Consider the following 12,610-nt stretch of genomic DNA (forward strand, 5'->3'; position numbering starts at 1 on the left):
CACATCATTTGCACATTCCTGGAATCGACTGCACTTACTGGGGGGGTCCACTAGATGGCAACACGTTCTCATTGGATAATTTCAGGCATGGAGCAGAGGAAGGACTGACTAAGAATGATGTGAAATCAGACATAAGTATCGAAATTAATGATTAAAACAATTGATGGTGAGCTCATGAGTTAAAACATGTTAAAATGACATTTTATGTTAATCTCTATTATTACTGATGTTGATTTTCCTACATCTCTCTACTTACACAAAACAACACAAAGAAGAGACATTGCTGGACTTCCTGTGATACATGAAATCAACAGACAGACATGTGACAGAGGCTGACAAGCAACAAATACTAACATCCACTTAACTCACATACACACAAATTCAGAAATATACACAAGAAAATGTACTCGAATTTACTGGTCTACACTGGATGAATGGCACACATTATGGCCTAATTTGAAATGAAAATGGATTCATTAAAAGTGCAGACTTACGATTTAAGAGGCTTCTTTTTGTTTTTGGCAGGTTTGTTTTGGTTGTGATCCTCTAACTCAACAATGTTATCATTCTCACTCTCATTCTCATTGTTGGACTGGTCAAAAGAGGCAGCTTTCGTTGGGGGGTTCCCCATATTGTTAGATAATTTGGAGGTATCGATTGAATCATCAAAGGAGTCAGGATCAAAGCTGTAGGATCCTTTAGACAGATGAGGAGAGTTCGGGACACCACTGCTTGAAGAAAATGGATTAAAGTTAGGGTCATCCCACTTGCTGGGGTCAAAGTTATATGACGCCTTGGGGATTGGGATATCAACATTGTCATTTGAAAGTGCTGGAACAGGTGAATTGTCCAGCCTTTCTGTCTGGGGAGGAGGGGCCTTCTTAATCCCCAATTTTGGCTTTCGGATGGGCATCTTGGCACCTGGTTTCTTGCCCAAGATTTTGGGAGGAGGAGCACTGCGCGACGCCTCTCCGCTGTCCTCTGAATAGTCAAACTCCAGTCTGACTGGTTGACGCTTGGCGATTGGTTGTTCCTCAATATTTAAGGGTTGCTCTTTAGCAGGGGAAGGGGCACAGGGCTCTTCTACAGCAACAGGGGTGACTGAAACCAATGTAAAGTCAGCTTTCCTGCCTAAGACCGGCGAGTTTGCCACTTTACTGCCTCCTGTACAGAATGGGTCAATGTTCTCAAAGTTGTCCGGATCCCATTTGTAGGAGGCACTGGGAGGGATAGGAGACTCCTCGTCAGGGACAGTGGGAGCCTCTGCTACTGGATCAGGAAGCTCCGGCTGGAGTTGAGTTGATATTGAGGCGTTAGTGATCTCCTCAGCCAAAGGCGGAGGACTCTCAACTCGAGACTTTATTCTGTTTCTCCGTAGGGTACCAGCAGGACTAGGACTAGGGCTGGGAGAAGAACTAGGTCGCTCTGGAGTTTGCAATGGGCTTTCAGGATGGGGTTTCCCTCTCTTTTTCTCTTCCGGTGTGCTGCTAGAGGACACAGTTTTAGGGGAGGAACGCTCTGGGTTTGAGTTCTGCCTGGAAAGAGGCTTCTTCTTTAGTGATCCTGGGCGGGGCTTCTTCACTTTACGAAGGGTTCCCGGAGCGCTCTCTGTTCCTGTACTGAATGACTCTGTTCTTGGATGAATGGGTTTGTCGGAGGTTCCTCCTAAGGATTTGTCTCCTGGGCTCTCTAACTCACCAGACTGTAGGCTTAGAGAGCGGGTGAGAGGCGCTCGGCTTGATGGTCCTGACCCAAAATTTGATTCGGGCAACGGGTCATTAGCGATTAAGTGCTCTAGGTTGTAGGCACCGCTAGCAGCTATTGGTTTGTCCTCATCAAAGACTGTAGATTGAGAGCGACTGGCAGGTTGAAGTACTGGGTCTTGAGCTTCACTGGCAGAGATGTCAGCAGTGGAAGCTGTGAAGATGGAGAATGACATGTTACTATAGATTTTAAAAAATAGATTTTAAGCACATCACAGAATAGTACTCACAGATGTATTGATATTATTTTAAGTTAAAGAGCTGAAGAATCCATTAGTATAGAGTACAAAAGATTTTTTTTGAAAATACCTTCAACAGCAATACACTGCATTTCCATTAGAGGGAGTACGAGTGCAGTGCTTGATAACAAAGACTACAGTACTCCAAGTCAGAGATTAATGGAAGTAAAAACGGCAATTTGGGGGGAAAAAAAGCATGAAACCACTAGGAAAATAAACTGAATTGAAGTAATGAATATAGAATAAAGACTTTAATTGGACCTCCATCTCTTTGTTTCCAAAAAAGCACAAACTGACACCAAAAATTGGCATATTAAATATTCTAGATCTAGTTTATATTTCTAGCAATAGTTACTTAGATAATCTTCTGTGTTTTCCATTACATGTATTGGGTTCCAAAGTTAAGAATCATATATTATGTTGCTCTACACTCTCTGCTTATTAATACTGTCCTTTTTCATTTAAATTTTTTTTTAAAAATTTGTTCAAAACAAGAAACAAACTATATTTTCAATGTCCTACAATCTAAGGCTCGCCTTAAGCATTTCAATGCCTAATAAACCCTGCTGAAGCTATTCAGACGATAAATAAAACTATTTGACTCGACATGAGATCATTGTAGTGTGAATTGTGATGGAATGAAGATCTCAAACGTACCTGAGTGTTCTGGGGACAATGCCTCTGAGCTGGTGCAGGGGTGTTCTGTTTGGGGCAGTGGTGGGGAAGCAGACTTCACAGGAGTGGTGGACTCAGGGGTTTCGAACGCTCCGTCTGAGTCTGAGCTCCTACACAAGAGACAATGAGACATAAGAGAGTCTGAATATATTGAATTAAGAGCTGTTTTAATAATCTCAAATAAGTATAAACATCAGGTCTGTTTTGTTTCCATATAAAGAAGTTGCATATCCAATCCAGCACTGATACAGCAAACAAGCAACATCCATTTACGAGGCAACGTATCACAGCTTAAACTTACATTACAGGATCAAATACATTCAGATACACCTATAGGGTATTAAAACAATTAATCTTTGTATGCCAAACCTTGTAAACAAACGCCTGGCTCAGCATATGTCTAGTAGGCCCTGGTGGAGTATTACAGAGGGAAATCTGAACCTGAAGCTTGGAGACCAACAACAGCAACTCAAATACAAATTACCCTCAGCCACACCATGTCCATTTTCTCTCTCATTCACCATATTCACTCATTATTTGATTTTAACCTACTAATTATCACAGTGAAGGTGTTATTTTATTGCCATTTCAGTAAAGACTAATGATTGCTTATTTAGTCGATGCAACATAATGTCGGTTTGTGAACGTTTTTGGTCTTGGCATCAGTGTATAATAGACAAATCTGACATAGAATGTGATGGCATAGGTGAACACATCGGTACAAATAAATCAACAGTCCAAATATGGCAACAAAGGCGCAGCCTCAGACAGATGTGCAGACCCCCACCCAGTCTCACCGCAGTAGTCCCTGTCCTCTCCCTGCTGTTACCCCACGCTCACCTCTGCCTGCTGTGGATCATGTAATCATGTCTGGAGGTCCAGCTGAGGCGCCGGAGGAGCCCTAAGGCTGGGTCTGCCTCATCCTCTCCGGATGTCCCTCCCAGCAGCGTGTCCCAGCCCCAGCGAGCCCACTGCAGCGGAGACAGAGCCTGCCACGCGCTCACTGCCATATCTGCCTCCGATCACGGGCTCACGGTCACTCTCACACGTTCCTCATACCTAATGGCGATTCTGAAAATCTGGCGCACCACGGTTCTATGGCTTTGTGTGCTATGTTCCCTTCTCCCTTTTACCCATCCCTCCCTTTTATTTTTTAAATATCGTATGTTCTCTCTATCTCTACCACCGGTATCTTGCTGAAAGTGGGCTTTATCCAAATGAAACCCGTTGCAGATACTCGCCACTCGCCACTTCTCTCTCTCTCTCTCTCTCTCTCTCTCTCTCTCACTCTCACTCTCTCTCTCTCTCTCTCACTTCAACATCCTCAGACACCTTCTCCCTCCCCCACGTTTAGGAGAGAAGCAGACTTCTCACTCTGGCTCCTGTAGTATAAAGGGAAAAAAACTGTTTTTCTTTTTACTATATCCTGATAATTTTTCATTATGCCTCATTTCTGTTTCTTTGTTTCTACTACCCGAGCTGAAATCCCCAGTCAGTCTCTCCTACTCTACTGTAATGCAAATATAGACACTCAAGAGAGAGCAAAAACAGGGGTTTTCTCTCAATTCTATGATTGGTTTCTCTGTCTGTACTGATATGCCCTATTAGTATCCACAACAAAGACTTTGGCTGCAGTCATACACTCAGTTTTGCTGCATCAAACACTGATGAATGTATTGACGCCTTTACTTCAGTGCAGTGAACACACCCATTCCCTGCTGAAAAGACCAACACGTGTTTTGGATGCTGGTCCATGGGAAGCTAATTAGAGATCCTAACCAGCAAGAGAATCTAGACCAGCCGCAAATCAGCATAACTTAGCCTAAACCAGCATGGAAATTTTCTTTCTTTTCAGTAGGAGTTATTCTGCATCCGACAAGAACCAGTGCATACTTACAAACATGAATCACATTTCAGCATTTCAAAATGGTAGTGGTCTTCCACGGTGCTAAATCATATTTTTACAGTCCATCTTCACAATCATTTTAGAGTAAATTAAAATTACAACACATTATATTAGAAAAATATTAGACCACATATGCCCTCCAAATGTGACATTTGGATCCAAATTCTAATGATATGCATCCAGCAGTTTATTAGCAAAATAAAAGATTTACTTTTACTAAAGTTGTCAAGCCCCTCCTGAAAAAAGAGCAATCTGGATAACACCATATTAAACAACTATAGACCGATCTCAAATCTTCCTTTCATAGGCAAGATCATTGAAAAAGTTGTCTTCAATCAGCTGAACAAATTCTTAAGCTCAAATGGATACTTTGACAATTTTCAATCTGGTTTCCGACCGCATCACAGCACAGAGACAGCTCTCATAAAGATAATAAACGATATTCGCTTAAATACTGATACAAGCAAATGATCAGTGCTGGTACTACTCGACCTCAGTGCTGCATTTGACACTGTCGACCACAACATACTTCTTGACAGGCTGGAAAACTGGGTCGGGCTTTCTGGGATAGTCCTAAAATGGTTCATGTCATACTTAGAGGTTATTATGTGAGAATTGGAGTTCATAAGTCTGAGTGGACACCCATGACATGCGGAGTCCCTCAAGGCTCAATTCTTGCGCCACTCCTATTCAACCTGTACATGCTCACAATGAGCCAAATAATGAGAAAGAACCAAATCGCTTACCACAGCTATGCAGACGACACACAGATCTACTTAGCCCTATCGCCTAACGATTACAGCCCCATTGACTCCCTTTGCCAATGCATTGATGAAGTAAACAATTGACAAAGACAAAACTGAAGTCATTGCGTTTGGAAACAAAGATGAAGTTCTCAAGGTGAACGCATACCTTCAGTCTAGGGGTCAAACAACTAAAAATCAAGTCAGGAATCTGGGTGTGTCTCTAGAGTCAGACCTTAGTTTCAGTTGTCATGTCAAAGCAATAACTAAATCAGCATTCTATCACCCTAAAAATATTGCAAGAATTAGATGCTTTGTTTCCAGTCAAGACTTAGAGAAACTTGTGCATGCTTTCATCACCAGTTGGGTGGATTATTGTAATGGACTTCTCACTGGCCTTCCCAAAAAGACCATAAGACAGTTGCAGCTCATACAGAACGCTGCTGCTAGGATTCTGAGCAGAACTAGAAAATATGAACACATCACACCAGTCCTCAGGTCTTTACACTGGCTGCCAGTTACATATAGAATTGATTTTAAAGTATTATTACTGGTATATAAATCATTCAATGGCCTAGGACCTAAATGCATTGCAGATATGCTCACTTAATATAAACCCAACAGGTCACTCAGATCATTAGGATAACATCGGCTAGAAATACCAAGGGTTCACTCTAAGCATGGCGAGTCTGCTTTTAGCTACTATGCCAGCCGCAGCTGGAACCAGCTTCCAGAAGAGATCAGATGTGCTCCTACAGTAGTCACATTCAAATCCAGACTCAAAACACATCTGTTTAGCTGTGCATTTACTGAATGAGCACTGTACCACTGTTCGTCCGACTGTTTGTACTCTATTTTATTTTATGTTTTGATTATTTCGATTTCATTTGATTATATCTGTATTTAATCTTTTATTCTAAACTGTTTTAATTATTCTGATTTCTTTTGATTATTTTATTTTCTTCTATGTAAAGCACTTTGAATTACCATTGTGTATGAAATGTGCTATATAAATAAACTTGCCTTGCCTTACTCTTCATAACCTCAGAAGAATGACTGTAAAGGACTCATTCCCTTTCCCTGACCTGATCAGCAAACACAATGTCAACAAAAGAGGATGACACGTGCATTCTGATCATATAATTTAATGCTCAAGCACAACCCAAGAACTACAACAAACTACTCATTTGGACTATGGACTCATTCTAGTTGCGTTTCCTATTAACAGTTCCAATTATAAGTTTTATGTTGTTGCTATGATAGCTATGATTTAAATGATAAACTCTGCTAGCCTGCTAACTAACATTACAGTATTGATATAGTGTTTACTGTAGCTTTTGTAAGCTCTCGCTTTTGTAAGGCCACGTCCACACGAAGCCGGTGCGTTCCCTATCCGATCTTTTTTTTTCCTCGTTCTAAAAAAAAATTCCGTAAACACGGCGTCGTCTCAAGAAATATCTGCGTACACACGAAACCATTGAAACCGACTGAAAACGGTGTAGTATACATGCCAGACCAATGTAGGGTCTGGACCAATCAGAAACACACTAATTATTCATATTCACTATATTTAATGAATATAAAGGTCTATGAAACTCTCCCCCAAAACTAACCTCACAAATGAAGTTACTTTGTCAGCCGGGTGTCCGGTTACAGAACACTTTAAGACTGATAACAGACTTTACGACCTCAAAGGAATGTGGCCACATGCGCCACATGCTTAAGAGAGAGAGACCATCTTTAATTAAATAAACTTTGCGGTGTTACTCTGATCTATGAAGGAACATGCCTCACAGAAACTGTGATGATTTACTGTCTCGTGTACTATTAGGTATAACAACATGGTATGTTTGATTGGGGTGTATGTGGTTGAACGACCACCCAACGGTCAATATAACCTCACCTGTATCATGCTTCCTAGCAAATTAATCCTCATTTAATGACACACACTTTGATGTACATCACCTTCTCTTAGAATGCAATGTGAATTTGTTATGTCTATTTGAGCTTGAATGAACAGTCTAAGCATGCTGGGGACAAAGACCATAAATCAACTAAGAGCCGCTTCCCCTCTCGGACATGTCACCTTACTCATAGGTCCATTCAAACCTTAGGGGTTGGTTCTTTCTCCAGGGTATATCAGAGGCAGGCAACAGTGACCGCCCTCTCTTAGTTTTTTCATCCAGCCGCAACACTGTTCTGGTGAGACTGGGGAGCCCCCTCCCCCTCCACGGGGGCCCCAGGGCCCAGCAGGCCTCGATTCCAACCAGATCCGGCCTCATGGAAAAGAGAGAAGACTCTCTCACAAAGAACCAAGGACAATCTCAGGAGTTTTGGAACAAAGACTCCAACCAAAAAAGACTCCAACCAACAACGACTCCAATCACCCATCCTTCCGACTTCCTCACTTCTCCTGGGTGCTCGGCGTGGCCTCAACAGAGTCCCAGGCCTTGCCCAAACCAGCCATGCGGTCCTGGAGAAAGAGAACGCTCAACCAACTTCCACTTGACACTGCAGGAACCATCAACGACTTCAATTTTCAACAACTTCAAGAATTGTTCCCATTACAAATGCAAGTATTCAATTCAATGAAATGTGAAAATGAAATTCTGATGGTTCTTCTCATAGACCCTCTTCCGGTTTCCAATTTCATCCTATCACTAACCTATTTATGTATTCATGTGTGTATGTTGTTTAGTTTATTTATATTCATATAAATATCTATATTTAGTTAATAAAACTTGTACATAATATGTATTTGGTTCTGTTTTGCTTGCAATACAAGTCACTTTACGATCACGGTTTTTGCTACTGGCTCAAAGTACAAGTACAGGCGAAGAAATAATTATTCTTCGGTGGCCATGGAAGATACCCTTTTCTTAGAATAAATTAATAATCAAAAGAGTTCGTTGGAAGAACTGATTAATTGATTGTAATATTAATTCAGCCACATCAAGTTAATCCAATTAACTGACCCAAATATTTATAATTAATAATAACAAGATATTATTGATTATTAATATTTCCAAAAAGCTGAGTTCCTTACACCAATACGATACGATGTAATTCGACTTGCGCATAAACCTTGCGCGCTGTATACAATAATATACAGTAATATTAGGCACAGTAGCTTCTTTTCTTTTCTTTTCTACCAAGAACTTTCTTGAACAATATGAAAAGCTATAAATGGTACAAAATAGGGATGAGTCACGATAGTCGATTAGTTAGCAGACGCATAAAGCTTGCCACAAAGAACCGGGAAATAGCCTAATCATTATGAATGTGTCAAATATAGCAAGGAGAAATTTTAATTGTTTATTAATAAACTAGTGTTTTGTGTGACGATGCTGACTCGCCACCTTCGCAGTATTGTGAAGGTGCCTATAGAGAGAAATGCACACTTCATATGGATTATTAGAGTTGTCTGTTTCTTTTCGTTTTGAATTGTTTTGTTTAAAAGTAGACATTTCAAGCTTAGATATATTTCTGAGTTTATGTTCATTTATGAGACAAGCTCCAGTTCTCGTACGATGCAAGTTATATCGCGTCGGCGCCTCCATGTCCTGATTATAGGCTATTGTCTGCTATATTTCCAGGCAATTTGTTAATGAAACATTGATTAAAATTAAGATACAATTTATACAAAACGAAATTCACTTTAAAGGAAGGCTTTATACAAAACAAAACTTAATGAAGTGGTCAAAATGATGTGTCTCGATATTGCGCATCTTACTCACGCTGTTCACTTTTCATATAGGGCCTAATCAACATATATGAAATGGAAAAAATACCATTAAAACATAAATATGAAACTAACTTTTCTTTCATGGCTACAACATATAGGCCTACAGTACAGAGAAATTTAATGTCGGAGTGAACGCCGTGTCACTGGTGAGCATGAGGGGCAGAGGTGCGTTTTTTGAATAATAATCAAATAATTCCCAGCGATCGTTGAATATTTTGTTTACTTGACATGCCCATCTCTACAAAATACGAAAAGTCTTAATCAGACAAAATACAAGCATCATAGCATAAGAACGAAATATAAATAAATAAAATAAAAATACATTAAAGTAGGCCTAAATAATAAATAAATAAATAAAAGAGGCTCAGTAGCTTCTGAAGCATGAACTCAAGCAAGTAGTCGCAGTTGTTGCTGTTATGGCTACTGATTTAGCGTGTCTGACTAGACGACACGTGGGGTGATGACATCATCGTTTCACAAAATATGAGAAGCCTCTCGCTGCATCCTGCGGTGGATATCCAACCCGGCCCACATCCAAGTGTGACGTCAGAAGCCACCACGCCCATGCCCAAATTGGACACGTTCTCATTAACGTACGTTAACAATTAAACACTGGAAGAAGCATCGAGAGAAGACGAAGGTAACTGCGAAACAAAATGCACGAAACACACTTGCGGTTTTAGTATAAACACTGTTCAACATAATATAAGAATGCGTTGTATGAGAATGAGATGTGTTAGCTACCTGTTGAAAGCAGCTCTTATCACTTTTATAATAGTTTGGTGCGGTTGATCTCTTGACTAGAATGCCTGCTCAGCGCGAAAGCCCGCCATATGTAATACTTGTCAAAATATCAATGTAATTCGAATCAATAAGGTTTGATGATGTTGTTTTAGAGCTAAGAATTATCATCAACTTACATATTTGGTCATTTAACTCCCCTGCGATGTCTTAACTGAGTTGTGTGTTAACGTTACATGTGGCTTAGTGAATTTCCTATCAGTAACGTTAACTACGTTAGATTCTTAACTGAGAATTTTGTTTAGTATACTATTACTATTATACTATACTAACTGCATTGTTATATCACCAATTTAATGTTGTTATTTGGATTAAGGGTAAATATGAAAAATTTATTATTATTTCAGTGCTTATGTGTGACGTTACATCCTGTAAATCTTATTCTACTTGTAAATAATATGAGATCAAGAATATGAGAATATGTCACTATGTCAGTTGTAAATACTGCATATTGAAAAAGTTTTTTGCTATGCAAAGAAGTTATACATGTTTAGATAATGTAATGTGATGATAAACTGTTGTAACATGAATAAGTTTTATTATTGATTCATAGTAAATACAGTAAATACAGTGATGGCAAGCCAGCCATCACATCAGCAGTCTTTCATAACTATATTATACTTCTTTTCAGGAGTACTACAATTTTGAAAGCAAGTGATTGTGATACTTGTATGTATCCTTCTATCTATTCTAGATTAATGGGAAGATCACATAATTATTGTCATTGTCATGTTTTACAGCATCCTACACATTTTCAGATCAAGCCTGATGCAGATCAATACTGCCTGGATGGGTGGTTTGAATGTCCCTGGTGCACTTTTAGGACTAAAGAGAAATTCTCATTTTCTCTTCATCTTGAGAACCATATAAGTCAGTAAAATGAATATTTGACTTTCTCTCTCTACAACTCCAACATTTAATAAGTGTTAAATCAGAAATATATATTTCAGTTCAGCATGTTAACAAATTTATATTTCTCTCTCTCTCTCTCTCTCTCTCTCTCTCTCTCTCTCTCTCTCTCTCTCTCTCCCTCTCTCTCTCTCCCTCTCTCACTCTCTCTCTCTCTCTCTCTCTCACTCTCTCTCTCTCCCTCTCTCTCTCTCCCTCTCTCTCTCTCTCTCTCTCTCTCTCTCTCTCACTCTCTCTCTCTCTCTCCCTCTCTCTCTCTCCCTCTCTCTCTCTCTCTCTCTCTCTCTCTCTCTCTCTCTCAGAGTTGAAGCCATTCTTGCAGCAACTGGAGGAAAGGGGATCTTTTTGGTGCTTTTGTTCTAGCACAAATAATTTTGTTCTTTCATATAATATAAATAAATACATGTTTATATATAAATAAATTCATGCTTTAATCATTCTTGAGTTTTGCCTTCTGATATTTGGCCATATCATTTAGTGACTGCATGCTGATTCCATTGTTATTTTACCTGATAATGAGCAAATTAGTTCAACTTAAGGAGGTTAATCAATATACAGCATAATTCAAGAAAGTAAGATTCACTCCACTTTTTCAGTTGTTTAAAGATTGATATACATTTTTAATTTGTTTTGTGTAATTTGAAATTTTCAAAATGCTTCATGCATTTCGAATAAAAAAAAACATTTTATAGAAATACTCCTGAGATTATATGTTTGTGCAAAACTTCATTTATTTCAGTAATTCAACATAGCTGTAAGCCATAATCATCAAATTTATAACGCATAAAGGCTTGAAATATCTCACTTTGGATGTAATGAGTCTATTAGTATTAGCTTTTAGTTGAATTACTGAAATAAATTAATTTTTGCATGATATTCTAATTTTTGAGTCTCACCATATTGGTTCTTTAATTTAAGGTTTACATAAATTCCATTCTGCTGTTCTATATTTGATTTCAAAGTCATTTGCTGTAACAGGCATTAAGTGAATTCTTTGGTTGTAAAAAAGCAATATTTCTATAAAGAAATGTCGAAAAGTTGTCAATGTCGAACGAAAAGTTTACATTTATTTTTTTATTATTTGGAAGGGGTAACTATAAGTGCAGTTTGGATCACTAAGAAAGTGACAAAAATTCGTTTTAGTTTTAGTATAGAGGCTCCCTTATATGTATATTATACTATTCCAAGCCTGAAAAAGCGTCACAATTTAACTGCACCAACAATCTGTAGCGTCACACCTCTACACAAATAACCTCATCTTTATTATAAACCAATAACTATGATAACCGTAAAAATATTTCCGACAGGAAGCAGCGCTATTTTGCGCATGTGTACAACAAATCGAATCACGTGGCCTCCGACGTCACACGTGGATGGGCGTGGCTTCCGACGTCACGCTTGGATGGGCGTGGCTTCTGACGTCACACTTGGATGTGGGCCGGGTTGGATATCCACCGCAGGATGCAGCGAGCTGTAGTTGCAAAATATACGGATTGGCCGTACACACGAAATCGCAAGGGCGTCGTTTTCAGATTTATCCACTTTGGGACCCGGTTTCAAAAAATAGCGGTTTCACTCTCCCAAAACGCCGGATCCGTGTGGACGAAACGCCAATACGATAAAAAATTTATACGTATACAGCGAAACGCGTCTTCGTGTGGATGGGCCCTAAGACTGTTCACCAACCCTTAGGAAAATTAACCATGGTTTTGTTATTGATTACTGTTTGTATTACGATAATTTTCCGACAGGTATTATGATAAACGGCACGTTCGGGCCAGACTGGGGAGAGATGTGCTGTAATAATGTAAAATATGTGAAAAATAATG

At 39.3% G+C, this 12,610-nt stretch overlaps 1 protein-coding gene across 22 annotated transcripts in view; it reads right to left on the reverse strand.

The window, feature by feature from the left end:
- tacc2 (transforming, acidic coiled-coil containing protein 2) overlaps window positions 1–12,610 on the reverse strand; it is a 78,663-nt gene that overhangs the window by 18,391 nt on the left and 47,662 nt on the right. For all 22 annotated transcript variants that reach the window (XM_077236862.1, XM_077236861.1, XM_077236858.1 and 19 more), the window contains 2 exons: window positions 2,660–2,787; window positions 495–1,917 (listed from right to left, as the gene is read on the reverse strand). In XM_077236862.1, coding sequence (XP_077092977.1) covers window positions 495–1,917; window positions 2,660–2,787 — 1,551 coding nt within the window. The remainder of the gene's footprint in view (window positions 1–494; window positions 1,918–2,659; window positions 2,788–12,610) is intronic.

Source organism: Siphateles boraxobius, unplaced genomic scaffold, assembly GCF_051911475.1.
Source record: "Siphateles boraxobius isolate OS27281-9 unplaced genomic scaffold, OSU_SipBor_1 20, whole genome shotgun sequence".
In the NCBI taxonomy this organism is placed as follows: Eukaryota; Metazoa; Chordata; class Actinopteri; order Cypriniformes; family Leuciscidae; genus Siphateles; species Siphateles boraxobius.